This window comes from Falco rusticolus, chromosome 12 (assembly GCF_015220075.1).
Source record: "Falco rusticolus isolate bFalRus1 chromosome 12, bFalRus1.pri, whole genome shotgun sequence".
NCBI classification, from domain to species: Eukaryota; Metazoa; Chordata; class Aves; order Falconiformes; family Falconidae; genus Falco; species Falco rusticolus.
The window spans coordinates 13,885,161-13,909,420 of NC_051198.1; the positions used below are offsets into that span (position 1 = coordinate 13,885,161).

The 24,260-nt window shown below is 36.1% G+C and overlaps 1 protein-coding gene across 1 annotated transcript in view; it reads right to left on the reverse strand.

The window, feature by feature from the left end:
* BTBD9 (BTB domain containing 9) overlaps window positions 1-24,260 on the reverse strand; it is a 118,243-nt gene that overhangs the window by 39,615 nt on the left and 54,368 nt on the right. Inside the window, exon 8 of the mRNA XM_037405083.1 lies at window positions 3,193-3,302. Coding sequence (XP_037260980.1) covers window positions 3,193-3,302 — 110 coding nt within the window. The remainder of the gene's footprint in view (window positions 1-3,192; window positions 3,303-24,260) is intronic.

Consider the following 24,260-nt stretch of genomic DNA (forward strand, 5'->3'; position numbering starts at 1 on the left):
TTATTATGAAAGAGCGCTTCATTTTTACTATTTGTTTACCAGCCTTCTAATCTTCACTTTACAGTGACAGCCATTACATAGGTACTATCCATCAGTCATAATGCATCTGATATATTACCCTCTTTGTATATACAGCTTTCTGATCAAGTTGAACAGGTTTCACAAAAAAAAATATAAATATAATTACTCTCAAATCTCCAAACAAGATCCCTGAACAAATACTTCAGTAGCCTTTTTTCTTTGACATGAGGTTTCAAATGACAAACTCTTTGCATATTATCTTCAGCATCATTTTGGTAGAAGTAAGGGTCACAAAGTTTCTCTGAAAGGACCATAGGGCCTTCAAGGGCTGACCAACATCACATTTTCTTAATAAAACAGGTTATAGAAACAGCAGCTGTGTTTGTTCTAACCTAATTTAATACCATATTTAATACTATACTGGACAAAAACATAAAGCCAGGAGTATTACCTAATACTGGTTTTCAAGGATCAAAGATTAAAGCTTCTACACTCAGTCAAGCTTAAGAGCAGCCTGCTCTGATTGCTGCACTTATGTCTATTTTGTGGAGCTTTCTTAACTGCTTTCAGTTCACTCTACCCTATCAGGTCACTGCAGAAACAGAAACAAACATTACAAGTCCTCATTAGAGCAATAAAATAAATCTGTGCCAAATACACCATTGGTAGTCACACTGGTTTTTTTTACAGAAGTGGAACTGGGACAGCCTGCTTGATCAAGGGAAGACAGACAACATGCTACCTTACAGTAACCACCACAGGTATGTAAAACAAAGCATTAAATGGAGATAAGGTCACTTTGATGGATAAAAGCTGTTGGGAATATTTTTGGATAGATAATGTTGATGGCCATAAATTCTAGTGAAACAGCCACTGTGCCCCTGCACCATTTCACAACCAGACTGCCCTGAAATAGTCCCAAAATCTTGCCATTTGTCCCTTTCTCACCATAAATTCTGCAGGGCCATGTATCCAACTGTTGCTACCTCATTTACAAACTGAAGTTCATCCACATCCCTCTTTCAATTAACTACTCACTGTATCCTTACTCTTTTAATTGGCCATTAATTGACTCCCATCTCTTTAATATAAGATTATAATATATATAATTATATATTATATATAATATAAGATTATATATAAGAGGGCGATGTGATTTTGAAATGAAGGGGACAATGGCAAGGGTGTTGATTTCTAGTCCAGTCCAGGCTAGTACTCAGTGGTTACTTGAAATTGTGATGCTGTAGAGCCCTACAGGCCTCTCTTTGCTTATTGTAGATCACTTCAAATGACGTATGCATACAGCAGCTTGATTAACCCAACAGAGTGACAGCACAGTTCCACTGATCACCATGAACGAATACTTACTATTAAATGAGTACCCTATTTCCCTGTAAGATTCTGTAACTACAGAAAAAAAAACCATAATTGGATAAATTTTAATAAAGCCACATAAAGTCTCCATCCCCTAGATTATCTTTGAAACTCAAGAAATGCTGAAACAGATCAAATAGTTTGTCTCACCAAAATGCTCACTAAAGCCCAAAATGTCATGGAGTATCTCAAAGAAAAGCCAACCATGATACAAGCACACTTCCATGAACATGCACAGATTCACTTACTTGCCTGCTGTTACAACAAAACAATCTTTGAGTTTACACACACACAAAACCCAAATACATTATTTGAGTCCTAAATTAGGTATTTGCTAAACAAGACTGATAATCTTACATCAAATACATACAGATGTATGTACCACTTCTTTGCACACAGTACTCTAATTTTGTATTTTTAAAAATTCATAGCTGGCAGTGCTAAATATGAAATTTTTAAGGTTTTATCAAACTCAAAACATTTTGTTTCTCTGTTAACCAGCTTACTGAAGGTAGCTGTTTTCTTTAAACCCAGTTCGTCCTTAATGCTTATTCTATTTTCTTGTCAATAGCAATGGCAATACTGCTTGCAAACTCCCTAAAATAAAGGGAAAACGTTCTATTTGCATTATGGAACAGCTTGTACACTCTGGGGCTATATAACATAAAAATCAGTAAGGTGTGATTTGTCAGGCTACTTACTCCATGCTTCTAAAACAACAACAAAATTACACAGCACACCCCATGAATCAGGTGCAACCATGCAACGCCTTTATATAATGGATTGGGAACAGGCTGAAGGAGTTGGGTCCCATTTTTTCACAGCTAAATATTTTAGTTTTCTCAGAAAAAAATGTGAAAGAACTGTGTCTTATTAAAATCTTCCCTCTCATTCTTTTTTGAACACTGCTTTCCCTTCCATCTATCTTATGTGCATACTTTATTTAAATACATGTTTAAAATCAGCATGAACTCTGAGAATTTTGCTGAAATTCTCGATTTCATGCCAGAAGTAAGAAACTGTGGGAAATCCCACCTAAGCAGCTACTAAAAGGCACACAAAACTCTTCCCAATGGATTTCAGAATCTCACTTATGTGAGTTTATATGGAAGAAAGCACAAAAATCACCCTGTTTGGACTATTAAATCTTACTTTGACATAGTTCACCATTCAGTATTGTTGGTCTGTTGGGGATTTCTACCTTAAGTAATGCAGTACTATGTAGAGGTACTTAAATCAGTACTATACAAGCTGTCCGGAGCTCCAGAGGTAGCAGAGTGCCCCATCAACACAACATTCAGAGAATAAGGGAAGCCAATATAACGTTCTGCCATGGCTAAGCGTGTCTATGACTCTTTGGGGGAAAATCAAGGCATGAGAGTTTACTTTCAGCAGTTGAAACTAGGCTGTATAAGAGGCCCTAAATGCCCAAATCCATCTTCACTGCAATAAATAGCTCTGGTTACTCCATCCTCATTACAGAATTCAGGCTAACCTAGCGGGAGGTAACATCAACCATACTATGACATGCAAAGAAAAATTGGATTAGCACCACAGCGTGACTCAATTACCAGTGGCTTTGTCAGCAGCAGTTGATTTAATTTGAACTTTAGCATTCCTGCAGCATCACTAATTAATCCACAGAACTGGAATTTCAAAGAAGTTGCAAGGACTAGCCAACTAATTTTATGCTTACCATCATTTAACTCAAGTTTTCTGTGTAGAGTAAGAGTGCAATAATGAAAAGACAAGTGTTTGCAACAGTTCATATAAAAGGAAAACAATTTTATCTCTTACCTATCAGACCTTTCTCAAGAGTAAAAGTTTTGTTCGTGAACATACATTCAAATGCCACAATATGGAAAACTTTGTTCACTGTGTTGTGGGTCCCAACAATTCGAATATACCTACAGGGGGCGAAAATAAAAAGAACAAGTAAATAGTACACGTTAAGCATGACAAACTTCTATGCATTAAAACAACAACGATTCGGTTGGATTATATTGTGCAGACCTGCAAGAACAGAGTAACTGTTAAAAAAATAAAATAAATTAAGAAAAGGATTAAAACCAGTATAAATTTCACAGCAAACTTGTATCTACTGTGAAATCTATATATCAAAAAAATCTTTCTGGACTGATTTGCCAAGAAAAGCAAAATGAAGGACCTTCTGGTTCAGAAATAGATGGTTAGTGTAAATGTGTGCTCACAGAGTCTAATCACCATCGTCATCATCCCTTTACCAACTGCTTTTCATCAGTATGAAAGATTTCTTACAGCCAGGACAAACCCAACAAATCAGTGAGGCTTCTGCACAAACGCCAAAAATCACTTCCATTTTAATATGGCTGTTTCTAACACTGGATGTACAGGATAGCAATGTCTTTGCTGGTGTATCTTTAATATTTATTATAAATAATAATAATAATAATAAATATCTGAACAGTCAAGTGTTATGAAACAAAGCTAGCTCTGTGTTTCATTCCTGGTTGTATAATTTATACTTCTAGGCTCTAATTGAAAATCAAACAGAGCTGCTCTTGAACACTGCAACCTATTCACCTTCTGTATTACCCCAGAGCCTTCACCTTCTATAAACAGCCATTAACCTCGATTCAGCCTGATTCCTGCATTTTCCAAGTTCTTACTATAAATTTTGAAAAATCCCAAATGGAATATTGCATACCATCTCACAAAATGTCGAACAAGCAATACAGAAACCTACCTACAACAAATACCATTACCCCACAAAATGGGTTACCCACACCGCAGAAAGCTTTATATTAAATGAATTAATTTCATTTAAGAAGTGTCAGAATGTAAGAATCTTATGCAATATCCTCGGGTTTGTGGTACAAAACAACCTTTCACTTCGGTAGTGTAATTATAATTCCAACATAATGGCCATTCACCAACAGCAATATTTTGGCTTGTGTTCTTCATCACACCAAGTTGAAAAGGTACACAGCTTTCAGTCCTGAGATATTTTTTAAAAAAACAATAAAAAAACCCTCATAGCTCTTTACTGTACTAATGTTCAACCTCCTTCTACATTTCAAGAATTGAGTGCCTTATGACTTATAAGCAAGCCTCAATGACTGCTATTACTGATATTTGTCTATCACACAGAGAAAAAAATCTTCTAATAAAATAATTTTTAAAAATCCACCTATTACATGCAAATAACTGCAAGACAACCAAGTTACCTGATTATCATGACACTAAAATTCCCAAACTCTACTCCTTTTTGGTTATATTAGCTTCATTTAAAAAACCCCAAACTATTAACATATTTTGATTAAAATTACAAAACTCATACACAGTATACTCAAATTTTCACTTAAAATCTTTTTTCATCATCATTACTTGAAACAAAAAAGAAGGATATGCTATTCCCCAATTAATATTAACTTGCAGATCAATTAATTATCACAGTAGCAAATTTCCTGCAAGTCATTCTACGTAGAAAAAGTAAAAGATGTGAAACCGGAGAAAATAAGTATTTTTCATAAGGAAAAGGTGCATCTGTATTTTAAGAGTATAGCAGAACTTCGCCCTCATTATGTAAACTGTGATGAGTACCTGCAAAAAGCATCAAAAGAATCTTGGCTGACAGTCAGGGAAGAGCAGCTCTTGCCCCAGACCTGCCCATGTGAACAAGTCAGTTGCTGCAATACGATACGTGAAATGCCATATTTTGGGCAAAGCCACATCAGCTTCAGTTTTTCTTAACACACTGAAGCTAATTTGCAGTGCTTTTGCAAGTGGCGCACACAGCCAGGTACAGCCACAGCAAAAGCATGGTAGACACACAGGAGCAAGCCCTCAAGGTTTCTACTCACAAACCTGACCTGCAAAACTGGCACTGATGATCCGCTGAAAACATTATAATCAAATTATTCAGGGGGCTAACAGTTTGCTGTTCAGAGAAAAATCAACCTGAAATTTGAAAGAATCCTTCAGTTTTAGGAGATCTGGCAGACATTTTCATCTTAGGTCCAGTCTTTTCATATTATTTTCTTTTTGTCAATTCACGAGCACAGTATGAACCCTAAATACACAGGAAATGACCAGGATCCAACAACAGCAAATGTTCTGATTCTATCCAGCATCAGAAGCACAGAATTCAACTAAATACAGGAATAATCTTGGAACATTTATCAGTGCACGGGGAGGCCAGCTCGCCATAGACTCCCTCATCGCTCAGGCTAGAAAGGTATTGATGGGAGTTGTGCTGCTTGGACAAAAGAGGCTCCAGGCTAACCAATGGAGCATTACTAATGGGGCTACTTTGACATACTTCAGTTACACTGCCTTGCTTTGAAGAGTTTAGAGAATAAACAAAGTAACAATATTAATAGGAACACAAGAAACTGCTTCATAATTAGCCTTAAAAGCTAATTTATTTAGACCTTTTGTGTTATGAAATTGGAACACCAGAGCAAACTTCTTGATTGTTTTTGGCTGGTTTGGGTTTTTTTTAAATGTATCAAGAAGGTTAAAGACAGACAAGGCTCAAATAGTTTGCCATGGGAAAAGCATCTTTATCATCCTGCAGGCTTAGGTTAAATAACGTATCATTCATTGGTTGGCAAATACTCTGCCAACAACTAGAAAGGAAGAAAGCTTACCCGTGCACGCTACATAGCCTTTAAGGCTTTTTGAACAACAGGTGACAAAGCCTCACATTGCTGGAAAGCTGAAATTTTGTGGTAGCATAAAACAAAATCCCATCCTTAAAAATAATCATGTATACATTAATCTTCTAAAGTATACTATTGTGATATTGTAATATTATTGCAAGGTAGAATATAATGATATGAGAAACCCCATCCTTTCTCCCCAGTACAATAATTTATTTTTTCTTTTGTTATCTCTCTCAAGGTCAATGATCAGCATGATTTCCTGCCTGAATCTTGCATTCTTCTACTATGTAGAAATTAAAATAATGTAATCTCAAAATTACTTTAAACGCCCTAACTTCTAAAATCACATTCTCAGATTTTGCATAAAAAATGTGGCTTATTATTCCACCTGATGCACGATACTAAAGCCACAATATCCTGAGACTGTAATCTTCCTTCAAATAAGGCAGAAATTATTAGAAATGCCCAGTATTGCCAGGTAAACAAGCTGTATCTGAATTTCAAATATCTCCAATGAAGAGCGGTATTAAAGGTACATAACCTGTTTCAGAAGAATCAGATGAAGACATTGTAAATACTGCAGTAGTACATCTTAATGAGAAGAACACTAAACAATGGGTTGAAAACAAAAAGTTGGCTCAGAAACATGATAGTGAGAAAAAACTGCAACGTGGACTTCAATATGAACAACAAAGTCTTAATTCAAAGCACGTAAATTTCAGAAGTTTAACATGTCTATTATAGCTCATGACATGCTTGAAAATGTGCAAATTTTCCGAAGCAGTTTTCTGCCAGATGGAAATCCAAATGAATCATGATTAAAAATAAAAGTATCCTTCAGGCAAGCAGACTATGTGTACCACCTCATCATTTCCTGGAGCGATTTGTTAGCTGGAATATAAGAATACAGGCAACAAAATTAATATGAACAATTATTCACCAAGTGCAAATTTGACAAATGCTTAAAATGCATGGAACCTGTTCTGTGTGATCACTTACTAAGGTTTTTAAACATACTGTAGTGGTTTTGGCTGGGATAGTGTTAAATTTCTTCATAGTAGCTCACAAGATGCTTTTCATGCTGAAATCAGTGTTGGTAACACCGAGACATCTCCGTTCCTGATGAGCAGGAACAGCTTCAACAGCATTCAAGACCTTCTCTGCTTCTCACCCTGCCCTGCCAGTGAGTAGGCTGGGGTGCACAAGGAGTCTGGAGGGGACATGGCCAGGACAGCTGACTCCGACTGTCAAAAGTGATATTCCCTACCAGGAACGGGGCAGACGTTTGGAGTGACAGTGTTTGTCTTCCCAAGTCACCGTTACGTGACATGGAGCCCGGCTTTCCTGGGGATGGCCGAACACCTGCCTGCGATGGGAACTGGTGAATGAATTCCTTGGTTTGCTTTGTTTGCATGTGCAGCTTTTGCTTTACTTATTAAAGCGTCCTTATCTCAACCCACGAGTTTTCTCACTTTTACTCTTCCATTTCTCTTCCCATCCCACTGTGGGGGAACAAGCGAGTGGCTGCGTGGGGCTGAGCTGCCCACGACAGTTAGCGCACAACACCACATTACTGCTTTTGGCTCTGAATGGCAGATACAGATACCTGCAAGAGTATCACACCTGCAGATAATTAGGTACATCGACAGAGATGAGATGAGTGAGCAGACTCCGTGTACAACTATCTACAGCAAACTAGGAAGAAAATGCTCAGGCCAGATGTATGTTTGAAAATCCATCCTTCTCTCTATCAAGTGTAGGGAGATCCTTCTGCCAACTTGGGCTCCAAAGTTGGGACTCTTTTCTGCAGAACCACTGTGAATACTGGTGTTGACAATCTCTCTTCATGTAATGATCTGTTCTTTAAGGCATTTGCTCCAAAAGTGGTTGGAATTCAACTCCTTTTTCTAATAACAGGACTTCAAACCTAAGGAGTGGTCCCTCCTCACAGGGAGCCAGGCTAGACTGTGACTGTGACACCACATTCTCTGCCGCTGTGCTATGCACACCAGACAAGGTGTAACGTCGCTCAGTGAATCACAGAGAAGTATCCAGTTCCTCACTCGGGAACCATAGTTTCATGTCCTATACATTGAAAAAGTTACAGGTTGAACACCATGCCCCCTCCAGGGGCTCTGGTTATGAAATGACTATATTATGAGACATCATCGTGAGATCAAAGGATACTTAATTAAGACTGCAGGAGTGAAAATTTCAGTAACTATATATCTTTCAGAGTCCCACTTCGAAAGTTTCACTGTCTTAACATTTGCTTTCTATTTACATATTTATACAAAAAAACACATCCATTAAAAAAAACAATGAATCTTAGTTAACTTAATATTTTCTGCCTTGCAGCTAAGGGGAAAAGAAACAAGCAGCTGCAGGACTGGAAGTGCTGGAGCGAGTAACTTCACTCTCTATATCCTCTGTATGCTATGAACAACAATTCAACCCATATGGAAATCAAATAAAACCCCTAACTGCATAATAAAAAAATTTATTTGATTTCAATTCTTTTAGATACTTAAGTGCAAATCTTACATAGTCTTGCAATTACTTCCCGCCAGTTCAAGTAGTGAGAACAAATATATTCACCACCTCTAAAATGAGTGGTATTCTCCCACCTCCAACACTACATGCTTGCAATTACTAACCAGAAAAAACAGGAAACAACTAAAGATCATATTTTTAACAGACAAGATTTCCTGAAATACAATACAGGGATCTTCCATGCTGATTAAATCAACATAAATGTGTATACTAATTATTTTTGATAGTACACAAAGTCATTCTTCTGTAAGCTCATGTGTTTGGCAAGCATGTCATTAATTAAAAGACAACTACTGACCAGACTTACTTGTGTATGCTGAATTTTAAAATAATTTAAAAGCGCTGATTACCACAAGATGGAAGGGGTAAGTAGCAGAGAGCCCAAACCCTGAATGAATCAAAAACCTTTACAGCACTTTGTTAGTGGTCGACACAAGCTTGGGCAAACATGAATTATCTGAGACATAGGAATGATGAAGAATTAACTATATAATCAAAATCCCAGTGCCAAACTATGAATTTTAATTATATTGCTCACTGAGGAAGAGACATAGCAGACCAAAAAAAAAAAAAAAAAAAAAAAGACAGACATTAAAGACACTACAGGCACTTTTTCCAGTGAAATTAGAAATTTTTCACTTTCCTGTCAGGAACAAAGCAGCTTCATACAACACAAAGTTATCTATAAATCTTTGTGTGATAGCAGAGTAAAAGAGTCATAATCCAATGGCTAGACTAGCTCCTCCGTCAGTGGACTTCAAACACAACTTGATATACTGGGGGAAAGACAGAAAGAACCCTGAATCATTCTTTAAAGAGAAAAAACTTGATCACTTTGAGGGGGCTTAAAAGTACTACCCTGGCAGGTAAACAGGACTGCAGCATGAGAATTTTGCCCCTTGAGAAGACATTTTATTTTGGTTTCTGGCCCTGATTGAGAATAATGGATATTGATAGTATTTAGAGTGCTCTAAGAGTTTCATCTTCACAGACTTCTCGTTACAGTTAGTCATGCTACACCTGGCCCTGAAATTCCCACAACAGGAATACCAGAAAAATCTGTATTATTTTCCCCCCAAAAAAGAAAACTATTTCTTGGTAGAATTTTAAACTACTAAAATTTGAATTAACTACCTGGTTTGACTAATTAGGCACCCACCATCTCCTGCTTTTCCCAGAGCAATTCCTCACCTTTACCTGAAATTCTGACGGGCACAGTGTTGTAACTACAAATACATTTCTGAACAACTGTGTTATATTTTACTTCTGCTTGTTACATTTGTACAGCTGACACATTTAATTCAGATAACAGCTGCTGCTGAGCACATCACTGATTCAGCTCTGGACACCCTGGAGGACTACTAATACCAAAGCTCAGCTGCCTGCGTCACAACAGTACTTAGGATGTAAGTGTCAAAACATAAAATTATGCAGACTCTAGGATCCATTTTAATCCTTCATTATAATAACACCAGTGAGATACAGGCAAACTCTGGAATACATTAAGCACAGATTCCAATCCCTTGAGAACATTGAGACAGAAGACTGAGTAAAGAGAGGTAAAGGAAATTAACGTATTTTGCACTGATATCCACTCTTAAGTTACTATCAAAGCAACCCAGAACAGCAACAGTGAACTAAAGTAAAGAACTAAATCCAATAAGTACAAAGTGAGCTCTTACAAACTTGGCATTTCATTTTCCTTGGTGGACCATTTGGTATGAGACATCAGTGCTAGCCCTACACACTTCATATCTTCTCTAACTGTTTAAAACCCGGTAACATTCACATTCCGATCACTGTCACAGAGATCCATGAGATACAGCCCCCCACACAAGGGCATTAGAAGACATTCTGCCTGTCTTTTAGAGGAAAGGAAAACAGTGCTATTCACCGCCATCTAAACCTCATTTATTGACAACTCCATAAAACATATAATCCTTCAGAGTCACACAGCTGAATCAACAAACTCACGGCAGAAGAATAAAAAAAAAAAAAGGCAAGGAGGAAAAATCTATTGCCAGAATTAAATCATGTGGAAGAACAGTGGACATAAATAAATATTTAAAATAAAGTATTAAGCCAGATCAAACACTGAAAACATTTCTGTCTTCTGACAGGAGACAAGTTTTCCTGCGTTTAAACAAGAAAGTCTAACAGAGTTTATTTTACACCAAAGGAAAACCCTGCTGCAAATATAGAAAACAACAGTGACAAATCAAATAAAACACTTACACAAGACAAAATCATTGAACTCTAGCGGGGAAAGCATACGTAACACCTGCAAATCCTGTACAGTAACAAACATTTTCACCTTTGCAACTGATGCAAACACAAGCAGCAGTGCAGGACCTTGAAAACACATTTCTCTTAGTAATTTGTTAAAACACATATCCAGATATTTTATGCTGCAACATTCAAGTGGCTAAAAATATTGATATACAATAATGACACAGGGTATTTAATTGTTTGTGTACTATATAAGCAACATATCAACAAAGCAACCATTGTTTCTGAATATACTTAACCAAATCAACACTTATGTGTATGGGAACATCAGTAACATTTGCATGATGTGATAACACATTTTGTATTCCATATGCAACAATAACAAGCTTCCAAATGGTAATTTTTTTCATTACTGTTTTCCAGGTATTTAAAAAAACTCAAACAATCAAAACCAAAAAGCCCCAAATTTGAGGCAAAGTTGCTTAAATCTGCATCTTCAGATTGTGCATCTCCAGTACCATCCAATTTCTAAAACCTGAACTTGGCTTTGCACATTTTGTTTCAGGTCAGAGCTCAACCCAAAACAGCTGTTTCCTGTTATGGGCAGGAACCTGTAATTTCACCTGATCTCGTAATGGCCTTCCACCACGTGAATTCAAAATCTGGTAGGAGAAGATAGTACGACTTTGATGCCATGAAATCTGTATTTAAACCCTATTCCTGTTCTGACTTTGCAGCCAAACCCAACTTAAATATCACCTCCATTTATCTTTATGCCATCTCTGTTGAATACAGAAAACTGGACCCTAATAAATTTTATAGAAAAAAAATAATTGTTCTTTTAAACAGAGAAGAAAGCAATGTTCCTCAGGAAGTCTGGTTCTAGCACAAAGTGGACATAGGATTTAGAGAGCAGACATGAGCTTGCTCTGCATACCTTCCAGGATGGTGTGACATGGAGCCAGATTCTTTCCAAAATGCCCGTAATCTTCAAAAGGACTTATTTTCCTTGAATCAGCATATCCTGACATGTTTTCATCACTTTGGGTCAATTTAGCTTAGGCTTCATTATACAGATACACTGTAGCATCCATATTTTTAATCAAATAGAACAGAAAAAAATACAGGAAAGTTCTGTTCAACGACATCTGAGAACGTTTTCCATTTTCCTCAGCTTCTCAAGTTCCATCACCCTTTGAATTTAGCATGCAATAATTGTTCCTTGCTCCAAGGACCACCTCAGTAAGAACTGTCTAGATCTAGACTGGAATCAGACTATATCTAGTATGACCAAGAAATACTTGAAAAGTATTAGAATGAAGTGATCTAGAAGCAAGTCAATGAAAAAGAGAGATCTCTACCTGCATCAAGGTAGCTCAACAAAGAAATAATTGTGGTTTTGACCTGTGTTTAAAGAAACATGGAATTTAGAAATTCTTCCTATAAAACTGTAGTGAAGATTCATACAGAAAATTGTACTCAGCTCTGGTGTCGCAATATCTGACAGACAGCGATAAAGAAGGGTGGATTTTTTAAAAGAGGATGAAACTGATAAGAGAAAAGGTAGCAATTAATCTAAGAACCCTTTTTACATAAGGTTTGCTTGGATGAATCATCACTAATCAGAAGTATAGCATGTCTAGGTATTTGAGCAGAGAAGCAGAAGAGAATAGCAGCAGACCTCCAGGGCTCTTAAAAAGAGATCATAAATGCACATGAAGAATGAAATGTTAAAATAAATAAATAAAAACCCAACCAGGAACCCACACCCACCCACCCCAAGAAACAGCGTAACTTTTTACCTACTAAGAAATATATACAAGGAGATATGCAAGGAATCCTATCATTTGTTATGTTAAAATCATACCAGCAAGGTCCTAAGCAGTACTCAAGTGGAATTAGCTAAGTACTGGTAACATAAAAAAGAGTGGATGCATCTTTGAAATCAATATTTTTATAATACAAAATTTGTACGTACGGATACAACTCCTTGTAGTTCAAGGTGGTTAGAAAAATCAATGCAAAGTATTACTGGCTCAATTTTTAATTTGCTATACCAACAATTTTGGAATGTTGAAATGTGGGATAATTCATTAAGCTGAGTCTGCCTTACACATTTAAAACATTTATGACAAAGCATTTAGTGTTAATGTTCAAGTGGTTTAGATCTGAGGCAAGTATGGCTTTATTAATAGGTTTCTGAACTAAGGGTACAATCATACACTTATTAAAACCCTTGTACTATCCAGTGATTTACAGATTTACAGAGATTTACAGATGCCATGCCAACAGCAGCTGTCACTTACAAGCAACATCAACTTACATTCTTCAACAGCAGGAACAATGTTTATAGGAGCAAAACCTTTAAAAAGAAAAATAAATCACAAGTAATGTGCTGCTTAAACTAGTGGAATGTCAATACTGATCGCTTTGGTGTTCTTTTAACATACTTAAAGTGTGCTACACCTCTTCTGCTCCTGACAAAACACAGCTTAACCAAACTCTTAACTATGACCATTCTTTAGATGCATTTCAGAAATTATTTAGTGAAGACAAATTCAGATGGAAATAGTATCAGACACCACAAAATGAAAGAGAAGTCTCATTAGAAACTATAAAACACATTTTTCATACGGTGAAACAAATGTCTGATGTGAGACAGATCAGTGAAAGTATCAACAAATTATTTCTAAATTCACTAAGTTCTGCATTTTATGAGAAATATCTGATATGGTATCAATTAGCAGCATCACCTGCTACATACATATATGGTTACTATCTCAATTAAGCAGTGTCTCTAATCTGCATTGCTTACACTTTCCAGCATATTCAAGACCTAACTGCTAACTAGTGCAGGCCTAAACTGAGCTATAAAATAAAGGACAAAAGAAGTATTATTTATGGGACTGTTCATCAGACATGGACAGTGCAGCAGATTCAATCTCATAAGCTTCACAGGTCTAGTTATTTTTACATCACGTTATGTTTTACTGGAAATAATAGATAACGTGGCGACAGAAGATTATAAATTTGGATTACAAGTAGGTCTACATTAACCAGCACAAATACTCCTACACAGCTCAGCAGCAGTAAGGACAGAAGAGAAGGGCAGTGACTTCCATTCTGTATACCTGTATACAGATAATAAAATCTCCAGAAACTCAAGTTCCTGTGAGAAGAAATGAATAATGGTTAAAGACAGAGCATTTAGGACACACTACTACTATAATATAAGTATTCCTTGCTCTTGCGGCTTCTCTTTTTCCACTTTTTTTTTTTTTTTTTGTGATTTGTTTTAGCTGTAGAGTAGAACCACATTTATCATATACAATTTGTCACATTTTTCTTACTGATTTAATAAGCAGTCAGGAGAAGTGTTCGATTAATTCGGAACAGTGCTTTGCAACATTTCACTAATTCAACTGATTACAATGGATATTAGCTTACTGAAACACTACTATCAGGTTGGAGCAGTACATTGGGTACCATAATCCCAAGAAAATGTTATCATTTTGTTAAAATGTAGTTCTTGATCTCCTACAATATGAAAATAATTTATGTTTGACATATCTGTGAACTACACCACTAAAACTTGTGAGCAGGTAAGCAGACCTGCAGAAAACAGAAATATATTTACTGAGCTACTGAATTCAGGTCTCTCTAACCAGGTCCTTAACCAAAGAAAAATTTGATTTAATAACCAGTAATATAGTTCTCTTCATATGGTAGAACATCTGAAAATAATAAACGGTTTTAAATCTAATGTAAATCCTAAAATCAATTTGGAGGCAATGGAAGAACAGAATAAATGGTAACCAGAAAAATAAAGTAAGACTTTTCTTTTAAACCTTTTTTTTTTTTTTTTAAGAGTAAAATAAAGTTCTCACATGTCCAAAATTTGCTCAGCACTAAGCTGCAGATAGGTTCCTTCTAGGTGATACTTACCCATCATAATAAATAAGCACCTGAAAATTAGCCATGAAGTTTCATTCTGTTGAAACACTCCAAGTCTAACAGCTGAAATTGCTATGCTTTGCATAAAATGATTAAAATCATTACAATTCTGGAAATAAGTTTGGTTTTGTGTGCTCTTTGGCTCACATCTTATCTTTATGCTTATCCTATTCTGCACTGGAATAGTTTGCTGATGATTCCAGCTCAAATGAAAGACGACTGAACATCTTTACCAATATCTGCAGTAAAGCCAAGGTGCAATAAATCAAACTTCTGCATGTAATTCTGTATTAATGCATCTCCCTCAATCATCCACCAAAAAGCTTCCACTGTTTCTGTCAATATATGCAGCTCAATTCATGCAAGACAAACTGGTGCCAGAAATACCTAGAAAATTACTGAATGAAGGAGTTGCCTTTCATTTTGTCTCAAGACATTAAAAACATACTTCCATTGAAAAACTGAGAAGCTAGGATGTATTTACGTTCAAACAATGTTTCACCACAGTTATTGGATTTTTTCCAGGAAAGCCAAGGAGTTGCTGGTTGCCACACCATCACCTGTATCAGTGGTGGAAGAAATACCTCACTGTGGTGAATGCAGCAATTTGTCATTTATACAACATCTTCAGGTCACCACAGCTTACCATAACAGGACAGTAACACCACAATACACTCCGACTGCGTTGCAGTGAAGGGTATTGCCACTGTAAAGACACTTCTGTGGAGATAATTTTATGAAACTAACTGGGCACTGTTAAAGGAGATGACGTTGTTTATTTGTATCAGTAACAGCAACAAATCTGCCTTGATCTTCCTTTGTAATACCTTTTAAATACTTAATAACAGATCCCACAGTGCACTCAAAGGACATGAAAAAGTCAGTACTTGCCTGCACGCAAATATTTCTACCAGTTGCAGGATGACTACTTGTGCAGTGAAGTAAGTTTTAGGGTCATGGGAAAAACACCTGGAGTACTAACTTCCTTCACTACGAACAAAGAATCTTTTATTTGGGAATCAAACAGAGCTTTGTCTGGATATTTACTTAAAGACACAATGCATAAGCCATCATCCTGTTAGCTATCTATATGTTAAGGAGTGCCAGACAGAGGTTTCATCAGTTATTTCAAAAAAGTGACGTAAGCTTGCTGTGGATAAAAAGTTCCTACTGAAAATACTGAAAGTCACAAATTGATAGGCTTTAGAGCCAAGTTATGACAAAATAAAGGCTTACTAAATAATTCTAATGGTCTAACGAGGATCCTGTAATGTAACAAACTTATCTCTTCTCCATAAAAGCCTGCCTTTTTCAATACAGAAGATATGTAGTACTCTGAAAGGATAAACTTCTTTTTCCAGTTTAATGCTGTCACTGAAATATTTTCATTCTCATGAAGGTACTGTATTAGACCCCAATTCAGGTAAATCTTCTTCGTATTTTTTCCTGTAGCATTAAACATGTTCAAGACAAAAACCACTCAAATGTATCTCTAAATAACAATTTTTTCTCTATATATAAAAAGAAAACGCAAAAGGTATTTTAAGTGCTCTGATCCTTCTGAACCCTTACACCACAATATCCCTGATACCTTTTTATAAACTTTGGTCCCACATCTGTTTTCACCTCGATAGCAGCTGATAGCAGCAGCAGCAAAATTCTGCCCATAGAGCACATCTCTAGCACTGACAAACCACAGCTCCCAAAACAAAACCATGACTTTGGTCTGCTTTGGAGTATTCCTGAAGTTACATAGGTAACCCTTTAAAATGTGACAAACAACTATACTTGAACCAAAAAGTCAGAAGTAAAAAAAGGAAGGGGGGATAGATTTTTCAATAGTCCCTATCCTGCATAGCAAGTGAGATAGCGGGAATGCAATTAGTGATTTAGGATATTAACTCTAACAAGTTGTACAGCCTATCAGAAACCTACAGTTACACATTTGTGTTGGAAAAAAAAATAATAAAAGAGTTGAGCTAGTGTATTCACACGCTTGTTTCACCATACCTACCCTCAGTCAGTCTGAGAGCTGACTGTCGTTACTACCTTGCATCTGGCTTTCCCAAAGTGGCTATGAGCATACACAACTCTCTCATATGCAAAATCCAATTAAATCATTACAACATTACACTGGAACAACTGCCACTGAAAGGCATTAGCTTGTACCGCATCTTCTTCAAGAAGATTCTTTCCTCTAAGTAACACAATTCTTGCCTCAGAAGTGACAGCAGAGCTCTGTGGTAAACAGGATCTTTTACAGGAATCTTACCATGCAGTTATGTGAATCTCGATTCTGTAGACATAACCTTCATTAGCATATGAATTCAATTTATCTGAATGTGCTATATTACCTTTTAAATCATCTACTTCACTTTATTAAACTGATAATTTGAACTCAGTACTGCATTATTTTGATATGCAGCTAAAAGAGAAGTTTATGTATTTTATTCTTATATATTAACATAGTGAAAACATGTTTCAGGAGGCAGCTCTTCATTATACTTCAGTGCATTATTCCTAGCTGTAATTGATGTCAGTTATGACTAGGAGGCTATTATCAGGCTATACTATCTTTTCCCCCATAACATTATTATTCTTAGTATAATTACATAAATCTCTGTTTGGAAATAGAAGCAATCAATATTATTTATTGCTGTATTTTCATTAACTAGAAATTTACAGGGAATACAGAACCGTGACTTATTTTTGTCCTTCATGGAGTGGAACCTTTGAACTTCAGAACAACGGTTCCCCCGTAACATGCCCCTCTGGCCTTCCTTACCTATGCCCAAAGTCAAATTTTCATACTTCATTTTCAGACCTGTTACTATTACCTCCTCTTCTGAGCTCATGCCTGCTTTCCTTCACCTTGGCAGCTTACTTAGTGTTTCCCATTTCCCTCCTAGGTCATGTATCCTGAAATAGATGATATATTCGATACATTTAGAATGAATCTTGATAGACTTAGAATATAGCCTCCAAATTTTAGCTGAAATCAATAACTAACCTGTGTACTTTTCACCATAAAATGTTTAAGAATCCTGCTGCTTCCATATTTAGCCGGTAACTGTGGTATTGATTTATGTAATGTATGCCCTTTCATGTAATACCTATCTATCTACTTCATATCTGACCACAGAGCTTTCCCGACTTTCTGCAACTCCCAATGGCTCAATTATATCAACCCTAAACTCAAACTTCCTGATCATTTTTTTTTTTAATATTACTTTATATCACTGGTGGGTTTTTATTACTCCAGAGAAGGCTGGTCAGTGTTTCTACCTAAATACACACAGCTGAGACTCAATATCTCACTTTCAGATTCTTAACATCAACTCAGGAGAGGGATGAATAAGCCAAAAGTCATCAATAGTGCCAAAATATTAGTGAAACATTGGGTCATAGAAACCTTTAAACTGGTTTCAGGGAAGGGGTGGGGGGGCGCAGAAAATGCAGTGAAATTAATAAACAGGCAGTTCCATATTATTCTATACTTATTACATTCCATCACATCTTTTAAAGGAATTTTTTTAAAGTAATATTTAAATGTAACCAAAAAACCAAAAATTCTTTCCCCATGCAAATGAGATCTGATTTTACTGCGACACCTCAACATACTTAGTTTCAGACTTTAAAATACTCATGTTTTGTGAAGGGAAAAAAACCCACAAAAAACCACACACCAAAGCAAAAGAAAACCACCAACATTTCAGAATTGGTTTTCCCCCTTAGTACAATGACCTCATGTTTGAGTTTACCTGGTTGGAACCTACCTGGGCCCCATAAGGCCATTATGGAAAGCATAAAGGGGCATTACTACACTTCTTTTGCTTCTTATAATACAAAACTCTGTTCTCCTGCACTACTGCAGCATAATTTTGAAGATATCTCATCAGACGTGCATTGCCAATGTTAACTTGTAAGAGTTCAAAGATCACTTTTATTATACACTATTGTTGTAGAACACCAGTATTCTAAAAGGTAAACTCTCTGTATACACTTTTAGTTCCACACCTACAGCTTTGGTTTTCCACCTCTGTAAGTCGCACATACATAAACAGAAAAGGACATCTACAATGAATAAATAAAATGTAAAAGTATGTTTTATTACACTGCACATGGAGAGCACTGTAGCTGCACCTGTACTATGGCTCTAGCCATATTTGTTTCAAGTCTATGAACATGCCTATTCTACAGCAAAAAATTCAACCACAAAATTACTCACATTCTCATCAATACTAATGCTAAAGGCCTGAGACACATTTAAATTAGAACTCCAAGTTAAACCTTCATGACTTTTAAAATATTAAACCATCAAAATCAAAAATATATTTGTAGAGGTGTTACATAAATTTTTGCTGTCATGTGCCTTTCCAGAAAGGGACATTCCAGACCTGTACTTAAATAAAGTTTTAGACTCTAGACAAAACTTCATTCAAATACAAGGCTGAATCTGAAAACCTGGTGAACCCTTTGGTCTGGAAAAAGCAGCCTTGCTTCCACAAGAAACATATAGTTTAAACTACTCATTTTTGAGAGTGAGTTCATATGTGACTAATGTAGCCCTTTCTTTTTAAAACAGAAAAAATATTTGAAAGATTCCGTTACCAATTTTCTTCTATATTTATTCACATATTATTGTTAGTGTCATGGGGTAAAAATTAAGCTCTGCACCAGTAACCAGGTTAAGCAAGCCTGATTTTCCTTACTGTCCATGGATTAACACTCTTCAGCTTTTCTTTTTTTAAAACTGTTCAAGACCTCTTTAACATCAGTATTCTCCACAATATAAAGAATTCACTGTATTATTGATAACCAATACAGGCTTCACTCGGTGTTCTTACTTTATAATAAATCCATTCTGAAATTTAATATTAAACCTGTCCCATGCTGTATGAGCACGTAGTTAGCAAAAAAACCCAACCCCCTTTATTTATCAGTGAAGATTAGAATGATTATACGTCCTAAAACAGGATACATTTGGGACAGAAGTCATTAGCGCTAGCCGTCATTAGCACACTCCTTATGCAGAGAACAGAAATGTACCAATACCAGCAGCCGCCTTTGACGTCCCCATACTTGATACTTTGTTTTGAAGGATAACTTCTACTGCATGGTCAACACATTCAAACATAAAGAAAAAGTTTCTACAACTGTATCTGAAAACTAACTGGTGGAGACTCCTGAAGGGGGATCAATTATGTCAAAAATGTAGCACATCAAAAATGACATCATGAAAATATCTGCTCCTCCCACCCATTATAGAATACATGATCATATTCACTGGGGATACCTAATGAAAATTACATGGTGTGTAAATATATATGCATACACACACATATACGGTACACCTAAAATCACTAAAAAAAAAAAAAAATTAGCACAAAGCTACAGTTAATACCTAGAATGGACTTGATGTGTTAGGTAAGGAGCTTCAGATTTCAAAATAAGAAGTTGATTTAACATAGCACTCAATTACAAAGATCCAATAAAATGTTTTAAAAGCCTGAAAGAATAGAATTATGCACCTCATCTGCTCAAAGGCAAGCACAAAACCACAAGATCCTTATGTAGTGAAGGTTGAAATGACAACATGCAATTGATGATTGAAGAAACTTTATATAAATTCAGGCTCTCTGATGTTTTTGAGGTGGAAAGAGGGGAAGGTTAACTTCCACAGAAATGCAGGTCAATCAGATTACAATATCAGATACAAAGATAAATCATACTTGGATATTATTATTTTGATGATAAGCTCCTAATTATTTTTTCAAGATTTTTGATCTGCCTGCAGTGTTTTGGTTGGTTTATTTGCTTTGGTTTCTTAACATAAATGTCTTGATTCAGAATGGATGAACCTTACAAAACAATGCATTAGCCTCTTCCAAGCAGGAAAGAAGTGCAGAAGGGACATCCTGGCATTTAATTTAATATCAATAATATTGCTAGTTAATGTTCACATTCAATAAATTTGTAAGTGAAAATATGGAGCAGGTAACTAACATCTGATGCAAGTTAATTCCAACTTCACAAACATACTGGTTTTGACAAGGCCAAAACTCTTACAGCAAAGAAATTCATTCTCTTTAAAGGACACCCACACAAGACAACAGAAGATTTGCCAGAATCATAAAAACTTCACCTTATTTAAATCTTAAAATACATGACAAACTTTGTAAACCTACCACTTGACAAGAACTATGTATTATGATTATTTACTAAGAGTTTGGGCTTTTTTTATCCACCTCAATTGGAATGAATCATTTTATGAAGGTACACAGCCTACAAGTTTAAGAGTACAGAACACAACAGTCAAAGGGGGAAGTTTTCAAGTACCAACATGAAATTACAAAGCAAACTGCCTCCTCCAGATACATACATTACTTTGTGCAGAAATCCCCCATCACGGAAGCAGGACCAGAGATTATCAAATGTAAAGGACAGATGACAATGACCTTGCCATTCTCAATCTCAGACAAAAGAGAACATGATAATGATTTAATTCTGTTTCACTATATTGGTTTGAGATTTTTTTGCTAACCTTAAAATATCAATGTAGCTCTTATTCAATTCAAAGTCTCGCCTCCCCCCCCCCCCCCCCCTTTTTTTTTTCTTTATAATGCTTGCTCTGCTGAATTTAATTGCCTTGGCAATGCCAGAACACTGCCTGATCCTAACAGGTCAGCATTGATCGCTCTAAACCAATTGGTTCCTTCATTACAGGGAAAATGAAGTAAAGAGAAAAGGCAGGTGTGCTCCCACACAGCCAGCTGGACTTGCCCTTCTTCTCCCTCATTAACTAGCAACCAATCGATCAGGAACCTGCTCAGAACCCACAAAAACTATTCATCACTTCTGACATGGAATGGTTTTAACAGGTCAGTAAAGTAAAGAATATTTGAGGTATCTATCTTTAGAGCCTTTAGAGCTCACATGGTTTTTAAACAGACATCCAAGAGAAAGGAAAATTGAAACGTTACACTCCTATACAGTTCTAGCCTAAACCTTGAATGCAAAATGAAATCTCTGTCAGTTATTTGCCTAAAACAAGAACCTGTGGTGTAGGGTACTTGATTTTAAATGTTCTTTATTGTGATGAACTTTGATGGATAGAGAGAAAGACCACAGCTGGGAGAAAGAGCACAGATGGCCCCACTCCCCCTTCCAGCTCGTTCTCCTGCACTTCCATGTTCTTTAGTTGTACATTTCAAAATGCCAGTGGATGTTCATTCTAAAGCTTTACACATAATTTCTACCTCCACCTTCTAAAATATTTGAACACTGTATTTCCAACCTTTGCACACCACTTTTTCCTAATAGCTTTCCTATCAAGCTCCAAGACTTCATTTGCCTATACAATTGCAACAGAACCTTTACCTCATTTGCTCAAAATTAAGAACTGTTTAAAATACCTTTAAAAAGTACTCTACTTGAAAAGTTATCTGTACTGATTAGCTCTTAGTTTAGTCAGTTATTCATGTTGGTTCTTCCCTTTCTCTGACTGTAAACTCTGCAGAATATGCCTTGCTGTTACGCTTTGCCCACGAGAACAGGTTTTTAATTTCACGTTACTATCAGTTCAAAATACTGTCACCAAGATGATTCAGAAGAAGAACTCAAAAAGATACTGTAATAAATATATGAGCAAGGAACAAGACATCAGAAAGGGAAAAAATCACGAACAAGTCCAGAAAAGAGCTAAACAGAGCATAAGGGAACAAGAAACTAACAAAGGGAAGAGGCAGCAGACAATAAACAGAGTGAAGAAACAAAGCAGAGTGGTACCACTTTGATTGGGAAAAAGAAAATTCCAATAGAAGGTATTGGATAAAACATTGCTCTTCTACTAAAAGAACCGGAAAAAAGAAACAGAATCAGTATGTCACTTTATGGTACACAAAATGTGAGGAAAAAAATTTAAGATGGCAGCAGAACAGAGGTGTAATACTTGTATTTCCAAATCAGCCTAAGAGCTATTTCTCTCCCAGTTATGTCTACCATCTCACAAATTACAAGAAAAGGTTATTATTTTGAAAAAATCCATGGAAATGAATTGACTGAATCCATAGAACATCATAAGGAAAATTAGGTGTTTCACCTGTGTTCTTTGTAATAGAAACAGGATATGATCGGTGAAACTTATTTCATCTGGGAAAAATTTTATCCTCTTCATCCATATTAATTGTTAATTATACAGTAAAATGGAATTACCAAGGATAAATAAATTAACAAATTCTTTTGCTAAATGTTTCCTCTCCTATGGTAACATACAGAATCAGCTTGCTTTCTGCTGTTGTTTTTCACATTTTCTCTCCCCCCTCCCTTCTCTTTTTAAACCTTTGAAGCAACCATCCTGCATATCATTCAAAGGCCGTGATTTCTTAAAAGATGGTATTGCTATTCAGGAACACAGTCTCCTGGGAAGTAAATCAATTTACCAATACATTACACTATATAAAGGGCTATTCACATGACCCCAAGTTAGCAATTTGGATTCTGCCTGAGCTCCAGAGGATGATTCAGGTTCGTCAGGTCTGGCTGGGTAATACTTTGTCATTGAATCACACACAAACTTTCATGAGTAGATATCTAACTTAAACAGAAATTGGATGATTACACCTGCTGTGACTATTTGGCAACATGTAAATAGTTATACAGATGTTGAAAGAGAAGTATGAGCAAGCTCAACAACTGTTTTAAAGCCTGTATGATGAGGGAACTTAACTGATCTTTCCCATGAATAGTCAGAAACTATCTTCTAATAATAAAAATACATTCCAGTAGATTTCTGACAATCCTACTAAAAGAAATAATAATAATAAAAAAAACAAACCAAAAATTGACATACTACTGAAGAAAAAAGACCATTTTTCCTTTGGCATTTGAAAAATCAGTTAAATCAAAGGTTCCCAAATTCTTTGGACAAGATGATCATCTTGATCTTGACAATCCTCCAAGTTTCTCAGACCTCTGGATACTCTATCAAACTTACTAGAAAGAATCTATCTTATAAGTATCAGATTAAAATAAGTGTGGCTTTCTACTGATGTGTCTCACAGACTTGATTGGTTTTGACACATGCAAGCTTCAAAATAGGTTTCTCCAAAACTGCGGTATTTATGAAGCTTTTTGCTGTCTCTGCCTGACCATTTTCTGAAGAAAGATCCTGCGATGTCTGATAATATTTAGGCCTTTTTCCGGTGAAGGCATTAACAGAATGCCTTTCCTATATTTGGCGTCCGTCATTACTTTATGGAACCAGGTACATACAGTATAAAAGAAATGTGCTTCACCATACTATGTCCCCACAAACACTGATCAGTATATCATAGTTTATATACCATGGAGCTAGATTATCCCATGAATCACTTCCAACTCATGATACACATGCAGACAACCAGAACGCCGAAGAAATATCAGCTTTTAGGAAACAATACCGTACTGACCCTACAGTTATCATGTTGTTTTTACTTGCATTAC